We start from the raw sequence: 19,479 nt of genomic DNA, 5'->3' as shown, positions 1-19,479 counted from the left end.
GGGCCCCGGCTGCGCTCCTGCCCCGCAGCGGGGCGGGCGCGGCCCCACCCCGGCCGGGGCCGTCCCACCCGCCGGCCGCGGCCTGCCGGGAGCGGGCGGCCCCGGAGCGGGGCAGGAGGAAGGCCAGGCCCGAGCCGGCCTCCAGCCCCCGCGGCGCGGCGGCCCGGCGCGGTGAGTGCCTGCGCGGCGCCGGGGCTCAGGCCGAGGCCGCGCCGTAAGGGCGTTGCTGAGGCGGGACCGGCGCGGCGCGTCGCCTCGCTGGGGCCGGGCCGGGGCGGTGGAGGCCGCGCCGCGCCGCGCCGGGCGGTATGATCGGCACCGTGCTCTGCTACGTGCTGCTGCCGGCGGCGCGGCTGCTCCGGGCCCTCCGAGGTAACCCGGCCCCGGGCGGGCGGCGGCGGGCGCCAGGGGAGCCGGCGGCGGGGGCTCGGAGGTGCGGGGTGCGGGTGCCCCTCGCCTCCCCCCGGCCCGGCCTGAGGGGGGTGCGGCCGGAGAGGCCTCGGCGGCTGGGAGCCAGGGCCGACCCGGCTGCCGCGGAGCTCCCCGAGTCCTTCGCTCAGGGCAGCCGGGGAGGCGGGCAGGTGGGGGCCTGGGGCTGCTGCCCGAGGTGGCGTGGGGGCTTGTGCCGCGCCGGGGCTGCTCACCCGCGGCGCAGCGCGGCGGGCAGGGTTTCGGAGGAAAAGGTTGCCGACTGTTGTGCTGCAGCGGCAGATTGCGGTCTGCGTGGAGGCCCGAGCCTCCTGCCCCGGACCTGCGCTGCGGGTTTGGGAAGACCTTTGGAGATGGGCTGCTCTGAGGTCTGTGACTCCCCAAGGACCTGCGGGTCACTCATGGATGGACTCTTGCTTTGCGTGCATCCGTATTTCACTCAGTTTACCAGATCTTGCTGCTACTTCACAGTCCCTGGTGACTGCCCACCCTCCTGCCTGAACCTGTCCCCAGGCCTGTAGCAGCCCCTGGCGTGCTGTGGTCATAGCGAGCAGCTAGCTGACTTCTCTCAAATTCAGCTCCTATCCTGTAGTAACAGGCTCTTGTAACAGCTGTGCCTGGCTAGTCATGTGGAAAAATATTACCTTGGTGCTTTGGTGTTTCTGACGTTCATGAACTTAATTACAAAACTACAGAGAGGACTATGGCTCTTAAAGCTCCATTTCTGACACATACAGAAAGCTTTGACATGAAAGATGCAGTTAACGCATGCACGGATGTTGCTGACTCCTGTATGTTACTGCTCTGGCTGACTCACTGTAACAGGGGTACAGTAGAGAGAGAAAAAGTGATTTGTACACAACAGAAATTGCTAGTCAACAGTAGGGACTAGCGTCTGTGCAGAATTCATAGCAAAACTTAAATGCCGTATCTCTTATATAGAAACAAGTGAAAAGAGTCCCTATCTTTTTCTGCTTTACCCCACCAATATTAGTATATTCAAGTGTTACATTAACAGCAGGGTTTTTAAAATTTTTTACGACAGATGTCAGTCATCAGGTGATCTGTAATTCTTACTAGGACTTCTGTGCATATATTCTCTCTGATAAGGCTTTTAACTGCACGTTGGTCCCTCTGTGTCTTTATTTTTCATCTCTTAATAACAGAACAGTTTTTCTTCTACAACACGTTCTTGTGATATGTTTGATCCTCTTAGCTGAGCACTACTTTCTTACTCAATCCCTGGGAAGAAACTCGCTCCGAGTGGTCATCTACAAGAGCTTGACTTCTTAGCCCATGCACCCCATCAGCTAACTTCTGCAGACTGTGCCTTTACATGTGTTGCAGAGAGCTGATAGTTTCCACGAGGCCTTTTAGCTTGGCTGACTGGCTGTGGCGCTGCATTAGTTAGAATTACATTCCCTAGAGTTGGTAAAGCCACTGCCATCCTGTACAGTTTCAGTGACTTTGACTAACATAACTAAAATTGGACTGTGGCCTAGTGTTCAGGAAGAGGCCGATTAAGTTATTCAGACTGTAAATGGTTTTTTTCAGCTAAGTGATTTGTTTGGGTTGCTGTACTGAATGGTTGTATTGCACAGAGTTACAGCAAAAGCATAGGAAAAAGAAAAGAGTGGGAAAGGATTTCCATCTGTATTATGTTGGTTTTGTTTGTTTTTAAATGGCAGATGCTTTCTTTACCTGTCGAAAGAATGTGCTTTTGGCGAAGAGCACGTCCACCCAGATAGAAGGCGTCTTTGCAGCGACCAGAGGAAGGTCGGTCCCAGAAGAGCAAGAAGCCCTTCTCCAGCAGTGGCTGGAGGAAGGAGCAGGGAATTTGCCAGCCAGGGAGAGTGTTCCAGCAGTGGGGAAAGTATCAGTTACGCTCACTAGTGACTGGTTAGAAGGTTCAGAGTTATTGATGACTAGCCTCAGCGACCTGAATTCGGCTCCAGAGGTCACCCAGTGTGCTGGTCAGCAGCTGACAGAGCTACACACCTTGGCTTCTTCAGAACCGCAAGATCATGCAGTGACTGAACTGGCAAAACTACCAGCAGAGGAAACGGTGGCTGTAGCAGGCAGTGCCCCTTGGGCAGCTGTGGTGCCACAGACGGATCACCAGATAGCTGGCTGTGCCACTATCGATGTTGAAGTGCAGAATGAAGACCCAGCTGTGCTGGCCTGGAGTTTAGCGCGTGATGCAGAGACAGTGCCAACAGAGCCGCCAGCCTGGCCCATTCAGGATATGGTGCAATTTTGTCCTCTCCCAACAGAGGTACCCTACCATGGTCAGTAGTAACAGCTCTCAATCTGATGTTCGGTTTGGGCATTTGTAGTGAATGTGGTCAAGTTATTCTGTATGGGCTTGCTGTCAGTAAGACATCGATTGTATCTGTCCATGCAGAATTGACAGGATCTGCTAGACAGGATAGTGCAAACTATAAAGTGAGTTTTTGCTGAGGGAGGGCTGGTCACAGCTGGTAGTATCTGTGCTATTAGACCCTCTGGTCTGAACGTCAATATATGCTCATGTCCCAGGAACTGTTCCCAAGTGCTGGCTTTTTAATATAAAAAGCACCCAAAAGCTGGTTGAGTGTTTCAGTATGGTTGACTCTGGTCTTCTGTTACACCATCCCCATTGAGAACTACCCAAAGGCACCCAAAAAGAACACCTGAAAAACAGAGTGGGCGAGGGTTTGCTCAGAGGCTAGACCACCTTAGCTTAGAGAATGAGAACGGCTATTTTCTGGGTCCCAGGGGAACAAAAGTATCAGCAGGGTATCCAGCATGGCTGTAACTTGGCTTTTTGTCTCTTGCATATAGAGATTTTATGGAGAGACTGGGAAGATCTTTCTGTCCAGCCCAGTGTGCTAGAGCAGGTCTCAAAAAACACTCCTGTCTTTGAATTTCGAGTCATGTCTTACAACATCCTTGCCCAGGATCTGGTGGAGCAGGGCCTTGATCTCTATCTACACTGTCGTCCAGACATCCTGAACTGGAACTACCGCCTTCCAAACCTTTTGCAGGAGATCCAGCACTGGGATCCTGATGTGAGTATGACTGAGACCTTCCCACATCAGTGTCACTAGAATTTGAATTCCTTGTTTGATCTAACAGCATTAAAAAAAAAAAAAGATTGGGGGGAAGTCCTAGGAAGATAGTACCTGCTTGGTAACTGAACCCTGATTCCTTTGAGAGTGTTTGAGGCTTTGTGCATTTGGTTTTTTGGTGTCTATCTTGCTTTGATTGTGTTGCTGTAGAAACTAGTCATACTTTGATAGCAGGGCTTAACTTCTTTAAACAGCCGAAGCAGAGGAAGAAGAGATAATGTGTGTTTGGGGAGCATAGGACCAGGTTTATAAGGCAGCACAGGAGGGGAAGCCTGTATAGAAGAGGACTTCATGACTTTCTCCATTCCTTGAGTCCTCTTTGCATGATGAAGGATCTTCTGCCTCATCACTGGAAAACTGAATGATAAGCTAATGTGACCCGGAAAGTTATTGCTCTCTGTACAGGACAGAGTTGCAGGGATGACCTTTCTGGTTGCAGGGTTGGTATGTGAGTGCACTTTTCCACTTTCTTCCTTCCCCAAAACAGGGTAACTAGCAAATACTGGTGGAGCTAGTGAGGTCTCTGCCTTCCTTCCAGGTTCTGTGTCTCCAGGAGGTGCAAGAGAACCATTACTGGGAGCAGCTGGAACCGACGTTCAAGGAGATGGGTACGTCCTGCTTTTGTGTGTCTGTACCTCCAGCTCATGGGACTGGCCAAGCAGTGCTTCCTGCTTAATGTCTTCAAAGCACTCGATCTTGAGAGAGCTCTTCTTGCTTGTCGGGGGGCTGCTGGCCCTACTTCTGAACTGTCTGCTTAGACCTTTACCCTTTCTTTTGTAATTCATCTTTCTGAGAGTTGACAGATCAGAATAACAAAACTGAGAGGGTCCTAGAAGGACAAGGAGAGAGAAAATACCCTCAATGATAAATGATAAACTGTGATTATTGGAACAGAATTGGGTATAACGCTGTACCCACATGTAGTAGGAACCTCTTCTGCTACACAGACTTGCTGAACTCCCCAGCTGATGGGGGGAACCTGAAGTAGTGACTGGATAAACCTTTTAATAGGTGCTTTCTTTTCAGGCTTTGCATGCTTTTATAAACGGAGAACTGGGACGAAGACAGATGGCTGTGCAGTGTGCTATAAGCACAGCAGGTTCCAGCTGATCACCCTCAGCCCCATAGAATACTTCCGGCCTGGTCTGGACATCCTCAATAGGGATAACGTGGGCTTGGTGCTGCTGCTACAGCCTCTGCTCCCGGAGGGCCTAGATCTGAAGGCAGTCAGTCCTTTGTGTGTAGCCAACACTCATGTGTTGTTCAATCCCCGGCGGGGAGATATCAAACTGGCCCAGATGGCCTTGCTCCTAGCAGAGATCGACAAGATTGCAAAAACTACTGAAGGCAGCTACTATCCTGTCATCTTGTGTGGAGACCTGAACTCTGTACCTGATTCTCCACTCTACAAATTCATCCGGAATGGTGAACTTTCTTACCATGGGATGCCAGCATGGAAGGTAGGTGCAAGCCAGAACTGGGATTGGGTAGCTCTTTGTTGCATGCTGCTAGAGGAATGCATGGCTGCATTCTTTCTCTTGTGAGGAAATAGTCTGAATATTGAGTTCAGTTATTCAGCAGCCTTCCCCAATGCCTCCAGCATTGCTGGGGAAAGAAGTGGACAAATGTGTCCATGTTGTTTCCACCACTGCTCTTTCAGTTTCCCTTGAGGCAGACCAGTGATAATAGCCCACTGAATTTCAGGTGCTGGTTCTCCCTTGCTAGGGGACTTTTTGTGTCTGGGTGACTGAAAGTGTAGGGGAGTACAACTCCACCAAGACTTACTGAAATTTTATGTTGATGTTTGATCTGAAAGCAGTTTGAAATGGGCACCTATGCTAGAGTCTCTTGTGATTACCTGTTACTGTGTATCCATGATCAAATACATCATTGGCTTTCAAGCTAAATCATCAGTTCAGTAACAGGTGCCTGCAAAGAATCTTGTCAGGTGACTTTTAGCTAATTGTATCTGTCCCCCACAGCTGAAGGTTTATTATATCTGCACCATATTCTGAATAGCTTAGTTCATGCCTTTCTGTGAGGGCATTCTTCTGTCTTGCTCTTGGCGAGTGTATATACGTACATTGTCTATAGCTTGCAAAAGTTCTTCTCTGTGTTGCTGATGTTTCTGGCCTCCTTGTAGGTGTCTGGTCAGGAAGACTTTTCCCAGCAGTTTTATTCACGGAAACTGCTGGCCCCACTGTGGCCAAGCTCACTGGGTATAACGGACAACTGCCAATATGTCACCCTGTGCCAGCCAAAGAAACTAGGTGAGCTCCAGTGTGCACTGAGAACATGAGTTTGCTGAGGATGGACAGTTTGTGGGCCTTGCTGTCTCTGTGAGTAGCTTGGGCATGTGTTGCATGAGGCACTTGGCAAAGATTCTCTTCTATCCATTTCCTTGGTATATGAATTAAATTTAATTTTTCTGGAGTCTATTGCTGTAGCCCAATTTCTGCCATTTTCTTTCTCTAGTTAGGAGCTGAATGTTCCCCTACCAGTAACCATTGCTCTACATATCTCTTCCATATTCCCAGACTTATGCTTTTGTGCAGTTGTAAAGTATGTTCAGCAGCCACAGTTTTCAGCTGCAGGTGTTTGTGGGAGCGGTTTTGGGCAGCATTTGCACACCACTATTAGGAAATCATTCCTAAGAGCCCAGTTACAATCATGACTGTTCTCTACTGTCCTTAGAGAGGATTAAAAAAAAAAAAAAGGAGTCCACACTAAATAGCTTTTGTTGGAATCTTGAATGCAGAACTTGTATTCAACCTGATCTCCAGAATTGTTTTTTCTATTTCGGCAGACATTTCCTTGAGTTGTACACTAACTGATCTGCTTAGAAGTCCCTTGAACTTGCGGTGTCTCAGAGGGGACATTCTTAATTTGTTTCGTCAAGGTGCTGACCATGACTGTTGCATTAGCTAAAGCGATAGCAATAACTGTGCTCTGTTCTTCTACATTTACGCGTCTGTTCTGTTCTATGTTTAGGTTATAAAGTGATTCCCATTCTCATGGTATCAGAGTGCTTGGGCACAAAAACCTCTCTCAAACTAAAGAAGTCTAAGAGGTCTAAAGAGTGTGCAGATGTTCCCTGTAGATGTGATGTTGCTGCAGTTATTGTCTTCTTTTAACTTGTATTTTTCTCTGCAGGCAGACTTAAGTACAGCCGGGACTTCCTGCTTCAGTTTCATTTTTGCGATGTTGCCTGTGAACGACCACCACAGCTGGTCCTCTTGGAAGGTGTGACAGATGCTAAACCAGGTATTAATGGGAGATTTTTCAGCTTGTGACTCCTAGCTCAATTTTGATGAAAACATGAGGTGGAGGTAATGCCTGGTGAGAAAAGGGGAAGGCAGAAGGGTGCATTCTGTGTGATTACTAATGGACGCCATGAGAGCTTAGAGGAGTACAATCTTACCACACTCATACACACTGACTGTGTTCCTTGAGATACACTGAGGTTCAGCCTCTTTTGGAGTCTGTTTCTTATAAAATGGAATATATGTTTCTTTTTTTCTGCTTCAAGATTTTTGGTGGGGGAGAACAAACCTGAAGACTGTAATGTCACAATGGCCACAACATAGATGTCTCTGGATACTGGTACCCAGTAGACACTGCCTCACCTCTGGGCCTTGTGGCATGGCTGGTTCTGCTCTCTCCGTTTCTGTTCTGCCTTTCTAGACATCCTTTGAGTAAGCTGCAGGCTAAGGCAAATGAACTTTCTTTGAGAGCAAAGGTTGAAATACCCTGAGTTTTGATAATATTAAATGCTTTAAGGACATGTCCTTAGCAGGACAGAATATGACTTCTCAGTTGTTTGCACTGATCTACTCTCAGGATGTTCCTGTTAGTCTTAGAGCTGGGGTTTCCTTTGAATATTTTTCTTTAAGGTGGCTGTGACTGGAAGCTATCTGCTCTTCTTGGGCAAAAAGATACGTTTGGTCTCAGGAGAAGCTTCTCAGACTTGGGATGAGCAGCCTGCTCCAGGATCTATGTAGGTCTGGCTGGAATCTCTTTGCTCCTTTGCAGACCGCCCTGCACACTGGCCCAAGCCTGCTGCCATAATGAAAGACCCTGATCCCCAGCCATTCGTCCCAAGGTAATTTCGTGCACCTTAATGGCTCCACTCTTCAAGCCTGGACTCGTTTTCCTAAGCACTGAAAATCTGGCTGAAGTAAAGACTGAAATAAATGTGAATGTGGAAGAGAGTAAGGAGGGCTATCTGGAAGAGCCAGATCCACCCAGGGTGGTCCTAGCAGCTCGGCGCTGTTTGTCAGCATTGTGTTGGTGAGCTTGAGAATGAAGGGCATAGGCAGGACTGGGTATTGGAGACAAGGAATTTCATAGTCTGCTTTGTCTTTGGTGTAAGTGGAGTGAATAATTCTGAAAGACTGTCTTTTATGTGTTCACAAAGTAGAAATAGTTTGGATAGTTGCGTCAGCAACTTCAGCTGTGACAGCAGTACTGAACACTGCATCATTCTCTTTCCTTCTTTGGTAAACGGTGGCTGTTCATGTGCAGGTCTTCAGGCATTATCCAGCATGGCCTCAACTTGACCTCCGTCTACAGCCACTTCCTGCCACAGAGGGGACGCCCAGAGGTCACAACGATGCCCATGGGGCTTGGAGCCACCGTTGATTATATCTTCTACTCGGCAGAGCCTGTGAAGAATGGGAACAGGGGAGGTGAGTGTGGCAGTGCGTGGCTTATCCCTGTGACGTTGGGAGAGGGGCTGTGAGGCATGCCAGAGTGCAGCTCAGTGTTGGGCAGTGCGTTTCGTTTAGCTGGGGTGGATCTGCAGGATGTGACTGATGGAAATGATGCACAAGGTGGAAGCAACATTTGCTCAGGTGTCGGAAGGCACTGTTTATCTTTGCTGTGGAAAAACTGAAGCTGCTTAGCTTAGACTCAGAGACTTTTGAGAAGCTAGAACAGAAGGGATTCTGTTCTTTTTTATAAGTATCTTACTTGTGCTCCTCGTAACAGGCAGTGCGGGGTCCTAAGTTCAAGGCTTGGACTTCTGGTCTGATTGAGACCACACACTGGCCTTAGAAGGTGGTGACTCTGGTTACCTTACACTGGCACTGCCTCTCTGCTACCTGAAACAGGAGTTATGTTGATGAAAGACTGCATGTAAATGCATCCAGGAACTGTCTCTGAGCTGGTTTGGATCATGTCAGAATCAACTTTGAGGAGGAGGTTAAGAATGAAGAGATTAATTCCCCCTCAGGGGAGAATCTGAAGGTATTGCTAGGACTTAGTACCATGAAAGGAACTTCCCACGTAAGCAACTGCCTGGTTAATTTAGTATATGCTTGATTCCTGTGCCTGCAAGTGTATGAAACCATTGAACAGCAGTATTAGAGGCTGCTCACTGCTTTCACATCTAAGCCCAAAGGTGCATGCAGTGTTTGTGCAGGCTGTCTTCGTTCATCAGGGAAGGAATAGGAAAGCATTGACAAGCATCCCTCTGTGAATGTATAGAGGTAATCTACAGCACCAGTCTCTGACTGATGTTTCTTTCCATTTTCTTTGTCAGGTCGCAGGCTATACCGGGATGGAGCCCTGAAGCTGCTTGGTCGCCTTTCCCTTCTCTCTGAAGATGTCCTGTTGCTGGCAAATGGCTTACCAAATCCTTTTTGTTCATCTGATCATCTCTGCCTGCTGGCTAGCTTTGGCTTGGAGATCTCCAGCCTCAGAGAGAGTTAGTGTTGGTTCCCTTCCCCCAAAGAAAAGCTGTTCTGAATACAGCAGTTGAGGCTCTGGATTGCACAACCTGCTTGCAAGAAAACTTTTCTTTGTCATACCCTAAAAGTCACTTTCTCCCCTCACACCCTCACAAAAAGCAGGGATGGGAGAGTTGGAGTGCTTTTTGCACTGGTATTTTGTGGGTCTCTGCAAACCTGAGCTGTGTTCCTGGTGGGCTTCCAGTTGTGTTCAGGCATTACCATCTCTTAAAGGGATTCTTGTTCCACTGCTTTGTTTAGCAGATGTTTTAGTGCTGCGGGAACCAACATAACTCCTATATTTATTTGTCCCTGTGTGAGATCTTCAAGGAGCTGGGAAAGAGAGGGCAGCGCTGCTTACTTCTGGTTAGTTAATTGCTACCAAGGAGCAATTTATACACCAATATTCCTTCACACCAAAACAGTGGTTCTTTCAATTTCTCAGTGATAGTTCATGAAGTATGGTCCTTCTAGGACTAGCTATTGTGTTGCCTTTGAGAGTGTTGGCTCTGCTAACTGCTTGGAAATGGCTTTTACTTAATAGTGTGTGAAGGCTACCTTGCTGGCAGAAGGGTTTGTGTAGCTGAACAGTTTCTACAAGAAGCTGCTTGCTGTGACTAATGGACCAGGGAATGGGATTGCCAGGAATGGAGCCAGGGGTTCTACAGAACCACCCACAGGAGCTCTAGAACTGCAGCAAAAGCCTAGAGGCCTTGGGGAAGGCTGCCTTCCTTTCTAGCAGTCTCAGAATGGTACCTAGTTTGGCACTTGTAGGAAAAATATTTATGATCCTCCAGGTGAATATCAGGTGGAAAAAATCATCCTGTAAAGCATGACAACCCCAGGAGGCTATAGCTCTGGGAGGTCCCAAAGGAGAGATGGAAATGGAAGGCATGTGAGAGGCAGCAGAGCCATCAGATGAAAGAGCTGATACTTGTCACTTGCTCTACTCTTCCTCTGTGCCCTCCCTATTCCATTTGGTCTGCCAGGGGTCAGACAGCCAACCTGTAGCATCCTCTTGCACCAGGCAGAAATTCATACTACTGCCTTCTTCTGGAGCCAGCCATGTTTAGGTAGGTAGAACCTGTAGGACTGACTCCTGTCTCTTGACAAGTGTTGGGAGGGAGGGGAAGGCTGTGCAACTTGGAGCAGATTGTCAATCACTTTGGTCCCAGTGTACCTTTGGTGTCCTATCAGTGTACTTTTGTCAGCAGTGGCTTGGCCAGTACAAAACCAATAGAACTGTACCTGTTCCTGTGGCAGATTCCCCAGTTCAGCCTGACATTTGGTGCTCAGTTTTTCTGTGAGAGATGACAGCACTGTTGGCAGAAACATTATCAATCTTCTGTTCACAAATGAGGCAGGGAGATCTGGTCCCACCTCAGGTTTTTGTGGGAAGGTACAAGGAGACTTGAAATATCGTTCTCTCTTCCTGGGTTATATTGGGGGACTTTCATATTTTAAATGTTACTTTCTTTATTGAAAAATAAATTTTTTCTAATCTAAGAAAAAAACATAACGTAACTGCAGCACCTTGTGTTCCTGGCAGTTGAACCCTCTGAGGACTTGCTCAACAAGGCTTTGCTGGCTGTGATGTGAAAAAGGAGAAGACAAATTAGCTACATAAGATAGTAGTAATGAGGGTTGAAGAGAGGGAAGAAGTGGGCCTAGCTGTTGTCTCCCAGCACATCCCCAAATCCTGGAGGTGGTTTATTTGGCATTGGGTTTGTCTTGCAAAATGGTTTGCATTCAGGAACCCTTCCCCTCCTCCCAGTGAAAGCAAGTACTGCTGATTTTTTACAGTTCGCTTCTGTAAACTGTACAGAAACAAGGGGGGTGTGTGGGGAGTGCGTTCTGTGCCCATATGATTGTGTAAGGACTGCAAATTCCCTTCTTGCCCCTGCCAGATGGCGTGGTATTTGCCTGGTGATGTGTGGATGGCTTTTGCTACCCCAGTTGGGATAACATGTAGGAGCCTGTGGAAGTGAACAGCAATCTGGGGGTGAATAAGTTTGCAGCTTTGTTTGCCCTTAGTTTCGCAGGTGATGGTTCTGGTGTGATAGTGGTGTGACAGAGGGAGGGATGCAGAGCTGTGTATTTCTATGGCTCTGGTTATCAGGCACTTGCATGAATTTCTGCAAGTACTCTTACTCTGATTTTGTAACTGGTTGTATTTGTAAAGGGAGGGGAGGAAAGGGAAATCAGTGAACTGAGAGCTTTATTTTCTGCCAGGCTTGAAAAGAGGTTGCCAGAAAGCAGCCTGGTTGCAGGTAACTCCCACCAGTTGGTAACATTGTAATAGGAAGCTTGGAAGACACTAAAGGTTTAAAAGCAACCAACCAAAAGCAAAACAAAAACCACTGTGACACATAGTGCTGGCACTTACAGCTTTGGTTATCTGCTTCAGTTGTAATTGCTGGCTAGGTCTGATGGTCAATTGATGAGGGGGAGGGTGTTTGTGTGAAAGCAGCCCTTCTGCCCCACCTGTTGAGACCCATAAGGTGTGCACAGTACACCATCAGGTCAACTGGTTGCCCCTGCACTGGCTGAAGCACTTTGCCAATCCTGTGATGTAACTGAGGTGTAGGAGCTGTGCTTCAACATCACAAGTGCTTCTTCCATTTTATTTAAACCAAAGACTTGACTTTTCTTTTGGGTAACTTGCATGAAGGCATCTCTTGGGGAGGTTTTCAGGTTCCAGCTATGTTTTGTTGGAAAATCTGATGTTCCACAGGTCAAGCTAATGCCTTCTCTTCCAATACATGAAATAGTATGGTATGGACTTGGAATGGTTAAGGTGTTGAACACTGGGTATGGAGTCATGTGCTGAGAAACCCCAGGACAATGCCTGCAAGTCCTCTGATTCTTCTTTCTGAAGGTTAGAAACCTCCCAGAGGGACCTGAAGCCCTGGCTCACGCATGCTTCCTTGAGCATTCATAAGTGAAACTATTGCAGAAATGCAGGACCATTGCTAGCGACTGCATGCAGACACACAAAGGCAGAGTTGAAGAGTTGATCGCTGTGGTTGTTTTGACCACCGTCCCAGAAGCTCTGGTACAGACCCCTACAGAGTTGGCCTGATTCAGGAAAGAAAAAAACCCTGTGTTCTAGAGCAATTTGGAGTTAACATCAAATGGATCTGGAGACCTGTGAATGCCTCCGGCTGTGGGGGACCAGAGGAGAAGTTTGGAGGTGGGGTGGGTGGAAGGAGTCACTACCTCTAAAAGAGAAAATAGTATATAGTTGTAGGGAGAAAATAATGCGTTCTGTGATGCTTTAAGAATAGCACACACTGATATAATAAGAGCCTGTGGTAATGAGAAACTCGTGGTGGGATGCAGAACTAAGATTCCAGATGTAGCTCTTAACACTGTTTCCTGACCTAAATGCATGACTAGTTGTCATTAGCACAGCTTTCTGATGAATTACAGAGGGTCTGTAGATGGTTGTGAAAGTGGAACAACAGGAATATCTGCTATACTCAGAAAGGGAAGTTATCGTAGAGGTAGGATCATCTACATCATGTTAGTAGTGATGTAGAGCTCAGGGAGACAGGTACTTAGGGGAAGGGATGCCAGAGACCACTGGCAGTGTGTGTACAGACCCTGTTATCAGTCTCCTAAGCTGCAGGAACATGCAGCTGTAGAGGCAAACACGTATTTGACAAAGTATCTTGGCTAGACAACAGCTTAGATTGCACCACCGCTGCTAAGCTGTATTTAGTTATGCTATTTAGATAGAAGTTGGACTTCCTTCACTTTCTCAGAGTTTTAAGTTCATTGCTTCAGGAGGATGCCCTTTATAATCAATTTTCCTAATTACATGGGATGTGAGGAGTGGTAAACAATATAATTGCTCTAGTTTCTTTCCTTTCCTTAATAAATGAAACTTGGCTGCTGCTTGAGGGCTTCTTTCTCCATGCTTTTTCCTTACGAGGTATCTCTCCAGCAGCTGTTTTCCCACAACTGCCATATCCAGTTATCTTTCTGAGTTACTGATGTTTATTTTTTTCTGCAGCTGTATTTCTTCGGTTAAGAGCTATGGGTGGAATTCTTTGGGATGAGTCTTATTAGAAACTCAACATTTAAATAGCGTCAAGCCATAAGAGAGTGGGTTCCCTCACCCCTGAAGAGTTAAGTGGGAGGGGTGGGAGCTCTGAAACCAACACTTAGATGGGAATAACTCTTGTTACATACAACAAAAAAAAGTTTAAGATTTATCATTAGTGACCTATATGCCACCTGCTTTGTGAAGCACAGGAGAACTCTGAAATGTACTTGACCTTAGCTCCTGTTCTCTGAGGAGTCTCTTAGATGGTCTAAGAACAGTTCCGCATCTTGGAGAGAATCTGTCTTAAGAGCAGATCAAGGTATGTGTCCTGCTCCTAATGACTGAGAGTGGTGTTGGCAGTCTGCAAAGCAGGGTGTTGCTGCAGTGCAATTTCTCCTCCCATTGCCACTACCTCACTAATGAGCGTTTATTGGATGTACTGTTAGGAATTTGCAGACATATCCATGGTTTGTCCAAATGCAGATGAAGCCTTTTGCGTTTCATCCAAAGGAGGAGCACACAAGCCTTAGTGGGATACCATCTTCTTTCAGTAGGCTTCCTGTTGTGCAAGTTAATTGGATTGTGCAAGTTAATTGGCTGTAACCTGCTCCTTACCAGACTGTAGCTGCCTGGCCTGCAGTGCTTTCCATAGCGCCGTCACACTGAAATGCGCAAGCCGCATGATCACTGCCATTGAATGTACTGCATCCTGTTTCAAAGTATGATACTGAATTTCAGTAGAGAACTCACCTGGTATAATGATAACCAAGATGACTGATTTAACAGCTGGCATGCCTCAAGCTCCTTCTTTTGTCAGCTGTACAAGTTTGGCTTCTCCTGTCAAGGCAAGTTGTCCTCCAGCTTCCATTGAGAATGTCATTCTAGTCTTGAAGCTCTTTTTCCTTTTATTTATTTTAAAATTTATTTATTTTATTTCAGATCTAGACTGCACATTCTTGCACTCTAAGGGAATAGGAATGCTGTATAGTAGAGCTGGAAAATTTTTCCTAACTTTGGTTAGACAAACACAGCAGCTTCCAAGGTGCTGAGGTGGCAAGTGGGAGAAGGACTAGACCAGACGCTGACATGTGTTACAACAAAAGATGCATTTGTTCCATGCAGTCTTTCCTGTTATACACAAAAAAGACTTCAAGCCTTAGTAGTGTTATTTAGTTTTTTAGTCTTTTCTTTCTGGATGGAAAGCCTTCTACAGCAGTTTTAAGTTTATTCAGTTATTGGCCGCTTTCAGGAGTCGCTCCTGAACTGGGGGGGTAGATGAATGCAGTAGTTATTCTAAAGCTATTGCTCTCCTCCCTTCCTCCCCCAGAGTGAGGTTGGAGATACGATGGCAGTCACTCTTTGCCAAAATAAAAATATAATCCAAGAAAGCCAACTCAGCTGAGTTAACTTAATTCTGTAACGGCCTGCTATCCACAGCATGTCATATGCCTTTGCCTTCTGTAATCCTGCAGGCTCTGCATGAATGGTGCTCACTCTCTCATGAATGAATTTCTATATGCTTTTAGGCATGTGAGAGCCTTAAGTTTTGCAGTCTGGGCTCCTCAGCATAGCAGCTGACTTTTTTTTTTTTCCTTAATTTATTTTTTTAATTACTGCTTTGCTGAGTTGTATATCCTTTCCACAATAAAGGTTTTTCACTAAGGTCCAAATAGTGTCATATCTAACTGACTTAAAAACCTAGAACTGCGGGAACTATGGGTAGCAGGGGGAAAGCCTGATCTAAGAGGGAGCAGAAAGTCTTATTTTTAATCTCAGCTGTGGTCAAGTCACTGTTTTGCCATTCTCACTTCATTGTCTAGCAATCACCCTGATCTCTACATCTATAGGGTGTTCAGGAGTTACCTGATTTTTAGCAGAATCTGTAAGACATAGGGCAGAGGGTATTTTCAAGCAAGCATCTGAAGTAGAGGTTTATAGAAGTCACAGCATTTTAGTCTTTTTTGGCTAATATTATTAATCTTTAAGTATTTAATAGGGGAGCAAGAAGCCTTTGACTGCTGCTGAAGTCTATTGTCAACTCCTGGGCTTGAGCACAGGCCATGTAGGCTTATGAAGTGGCTACTTTCTTCCCTTGTGTCCTCATAACATCTACTAGGTGCTGTGCAATTACTTCCCCTTAGGGCATTTGTTGTTCATATAATTAACTTACCTAAGAGGGACTATTGCACGTGCCATTCCTCTCTGGAGTAACGGGTTATGTAGGGGATGTTTATTCCTTTCCTCCACATGCTGTGGGCTTGCCTACATCCTGGCCCTGGTCCCAGCTGTTACTCATTTCCCTAGAGAGAAGGGGTATGTTATGCCTGAAAGAGGATAGCCTGAATAAAGTTGGATCCCCCTTACTGGGGAAATGCACTGAATCTTGCAGCTGACTGTCCTTTATTAACCCAGCATTTGTCTTGAGAAGTCCTGGTGAGGTCATTAGTCTGGAAGGCCACTAAACTACAGACCTTAAGCAGAATTGCTTGTCAGGCCAGTAAGGGAGATCGGATCATATGTTGAAGAGTAGAGCAGTGCAAGCAGAAGTGTGTGTTAACCCTTACAGCATTGTTTCAAGACTGAAATTTCTCTTGCTGCATCCACTCACTTTTTTTTTTTTTTTTCATCCATCCTGACTGATGGCAGTTCAAGAGGAAAAGATAAGTTTTAGTCTGCTATACAGCCACATACATACTTCTTACTGTCTGGCAGCTGCCTCTGTGCGTACAGACATACTCGCCTGTTCAGATGATTGAAGGAGAATGAGAGTCTTCCATGTCCATAGTGTTGCAAGTACAGGGCATCTATACATAAATCTGTCTGACACCATCACTCAAGGCTGTGCCTTTGACTTCTCAGCTGACTGACAACGGGAAAGTTGAAATTGGAAAGAAAGACAGTACAGACATCTTGTTTTCTCTGCACAAGCTGAGAGCAGTACAGAGGGAATTTTATTGTCTAAGTGTCAAAGGAAGCAGGAAGAAGTATCAACATGAGGGCTATGGGAAGTGCAGTAAGAACTAAATCTAAATACATGTTCTGTGTTGGCTACATAGGAACACAGAACCACACTGATTAATTACAAAAAGACATACATGATATTGTTCTTAAAGAAAGAAACCTTCCATTTCTTAGTTCTGAGCTGTACCAGTGATAAAGATGTAAATGGTTTTGGAGCACCCTATCAGTGCTAGAGTACAATACTAATGTGCATGAAAGGGGACCACTCTGGTCCCACTAGCACCATCTCAACCCTGACCTGGAGGGAAACTCTGCTCTGCAGAGATTACGGGGGAATCAGTAGCCTTCTGGGCCTAAGTTGAGTTGCTCTTGAGCAGACAGGGCCAGGGCACCACTGAAGGAGAGTGGTTGTGATACAAGTAAACACCTGCTCGGAAAACAGACAAAAATATTAAATTCCCTAAGGAGTTCAGCTTGGCTGTAGAGGGACCATCTCCACCTTGCTCTGGCAGAGCAAACACCAAGCCAGAATAGCACTTGCTTTCTTAGGTTAAGTTATAAATCCATAATGCAGGTCTTAATGTTGACAGGACAACAGCGCAAGACCACTGGAATATGCGGTGTTATTTCAGCCAGACTTGCACACACAGTACACATGGGACAGAGGGCACCTCCTGCTTGTATCTAGTGTCTAGTCAACAGAACCACTTGAAATACTTCACTTAGAAGGAGCACGTGGCTAAAGCGATCACCTGAAGTGATCAGCCAGAGCCACTGGAGCAAGGTCAAGCCCATCTAATGCAGACTTTTGCCCTTTGGCAACAGGAGCATTCTTCTGTTCGTTATGGTTTCTTAAACTCCGCAATTTTAAGGACAATCATGTTTCAGTCTATACAACACCACATCTGAGCCTACCTGAAGGGGCAGGCACCTGATTAAGGCTTTCACCTGAAATACTTAAAAAAAAAAATTCTTCATGTTAAGCAGATCTGAAAACAGCAATACAGCTACTGCATGAACAGAAACTATATTTCAACTACAGTTCTGGAGTCATTTATTCTGGTAGACCCAAGCATACTATGTACTGACCCATACAGTGGCACACAGGTAAAATAGTCAACTGAAAAAAGCACTCCACTCCCAGCTAAAACACTTGCTAGCATACCTTAAGTTCCTAAAGACTCATTTAGCTTATCATATCAGAGTTAAAAAAAGGCTAGTGTGTCACAGACTGATGGACACCCAACCCTGCTCTTTTGTATATGAAGTTTATATCAGAGTGACACTGTAGCAGAAAGTTTTGCTCACTGATCTATTCATCCATTAAAAAAATTGCAGTTGGCCAGGTATCAAGGGACTTGTCTCCATGAAAGTATTAATAGGGACTCTTATTTCAAGGTTTGCATTACATTTAAAACAGTTTTGCTAGCAGTAGGTCAGGATTTGTTCAAGTCTTTCAAAGCTCACCTAGACTTCACATACAGCATAGGCAGCGTCTATCCATTCCTTGTGTATAGACGCAGTTCCCTTCCACAGAGTTCAGAAGGACTTGTACTGCAGAACAGACATCAGATGAGACCTACTGAACAATGAAATTTACACCCCAGAGCTGCATGAGTGATCATATTAATATTTAACATTGAATAATTAACAGGACTCCTCAAGATCCATTTTTTTGTTCTGCAGGCACTAAGGAGTTTGAGTTACAGTCTGGTTCCTTATTTTCATTCCTTCTCTGTAGCTCTAAAGACTGCAGAAGTGAAAAAGACTCGTCTCCAGCCTTTTTTTCCTTATGGCTAATGGCAGACAGACCAGAAGCCAGAGCAGGTGGATGAGGGAGGAAAGAAGTGGAAGTGCAAAAGTTCATCTTTCATTGTACCCTCAGGTTTCTTGCAGCATAAAACTGGATTCCACTAATCCTCTCTGTCACAGGGGGACGCTGTCTTGTGTGTTAGCAAGGAAGCTAAGCTTTGTATTGAAGTGATTCATCTTGTTACAAAGACGGGGGGAGCAAGAGCAAGAAGGGGAGAATTGTTTGGTTATTTTCCAGTTTTTTGCACCATCTGCTAAACTGGAGATACAGAAGCAGTAAGGGGCAGGAATTCTGCCACACAGAGAAACGTAGTAGAAGGCTTGAATTAGAAACCCTAGTAAAGGGCTCATGTCTGCTCCTGTGTCCATCTTCAGAAGTCGTCAACATTAGATACATAAGAAGAATTAAATGTCTGCTAACGTACATAATTGTGCAACTAAATCTTGAGAGAGGATATTCTTGTCTGGCTACAGCTGAAGATTAAGAGACCTTGAACTTTACCTGTTACTCATTCCTTAAACATCCACTTCCTTTAGTTTTCTAAGCTATTGGCCTCAGTTACGTCCTGCAGGAAAGCACTTAATTACCAGGTCAAACAGAGCATTTTGTTTTAAGCCATTCTGCTCTGGTGATCTAACACTGCTGAGCATCCCTTTTGCCCTGCTTTCAAGAAAGCATCATTAGCTTGCAACTGATGCCTCACTTGCCCCGTCTGTTTTGAAGTCTTCCTCCCCCCAACACACTTTCCCTCCTTTCCATCTAAAAATGCTTAAGTCTGTCCAGCTATTGAATGTGCTCTGTATGAAGTTACTAATTACTCTCAAGAGCTTTCCAGTTACTCTGAATTAACTAACCAACCAACCAACCAAAGTCACAGTGAGGATGCATCCTAGTTTTGTCTAAGTGGCTTTTATAAGTTTTTTTCTGGATTTCATCCACTTTAATAAAACCTGACATTCAGTCTCCTTTGCTGACTGCTGCTTGTGTTTATCATACAATTCACAGTGGCATCTGAACTTTCAGTCTGCTGCATAGCAAACGTTATGCAAAGGCTGTTTGTGGCCTCCAAGTGACCCATATTATTTGCAGGTAACTGTGGTACCTTTACAGCTAACATCATTGTTAGCATCCAGACACTAAAGATGTTAATTTACAGCCACACAGAATTGACCAGAGGACACATTCAAATGGGTGCTTGGCTTGCTACTGCTGTCTAATTTCAAATTGTTGCATGTAGCTGGAGTGCAAGCAAGGGGACAGGTGTTGCACTGCACTGTGGAAACTGGCATCCTCTTCTGGATTAACCTTATCTTGGATCAGCAGCAAGTTCTGCCACCTCCCTGTGGATTGTCCTCTTGGTCGTACAGCATAGCAGAAAAGTACATA

At 45.9% G+C, this 19,479-nt stretch overlaps 1 protein-coding gene across 3 annotated transcripts; it reads left to right on the top strand.

Annotated features, from left to right (window-relative positions):
- The first annotated feature begins 153 nt into the window (after positions 1-153).
- Positions 154-19,059, top strand: ANGEL1 (angel homolog 1). 3 transcript variants are annotated; one of them, XM_075712367.1, is made up of 10 exons: positions 154-171; positions 2,118-2,717; positions 3,253-3,479; positions 4,078-4,147; positions 4,566-4,999; positions 5,683-5,809; positions 6,693-6,803; positions 7,572-7,641; positions 8,064-8,227; positions 9,082-19,059. In XM_075712367.1, the coding sequence occupies exons 2-10, from the start codon at positions 2,351-2,353 to the stop codon at positions 9,249-9,251; spliced, it is 1,740 nt and encodes a 579-aa protein (XP_075568482.1). In that variant the 5' UTR covers positions 154-171; positions 2,118-2,350; the 3' UTR covers positions 9,252-19,059. The 3 variants fall into 3 exon arrangements, with proteins under 3 accessions (XP_075568482.1, XP_075568480.1, XP_075568481.1); XM_075712365.1 differs by lacking the exon at positions 154-171 and adding an exon at positions 309-372; XM_075712366.1 differs by lacking the exons at positions 154-171; positions 8,064-8,227; positions 9,082-19,059 and adding an exon at positions 309-372 and having other exon boundaries at positions 7,433-7,602.
- Positions 19,060-19,479: the final 420 nt, after the last annotated feature.

The sequence above is a fragment of the Pelecanus crispus genome, chromosome 6, assembly GCF_030463565.1.
Source record: "Pelecanus crispus isolate bPelCri1 chromosome 6, bPelCri1.pri, whole genome shotgun sequence".
NCBI lineage: Eukaryota > Metazoa > Chordata > Aves > Pelecaniformes > Pelecanidae > Pelecanus > Pelecanus crispus.
Note: the sequence above shows the minus strand (reverse complement) of the source record. Positions and strands in the feature narration are given on the sequence as shown.

Coding starts and splice junctions, on each gene's coding strand:
- ANGEL1 (XM_075712365.1), top strand. CDS start 309: ATGATCGGCACCGTGCTCTGCTACGTGCTGCTGCCGGCGGCGCGGCTG. Junction 373..2,117: donor GCTGCTCCGGGCCCTCCGAG/GTAACCCGGCCC, acceptor TTTAAATGGCAG/ATGCTTTCTTTACCTGTCGA. Junction 6,804..7,571: donor TGTGACAGATGCTAAACCAG/GTATTAATGGGA, acceptor GCTCCTTTGCAG/ACCGCCCTGCACACTGGCCC.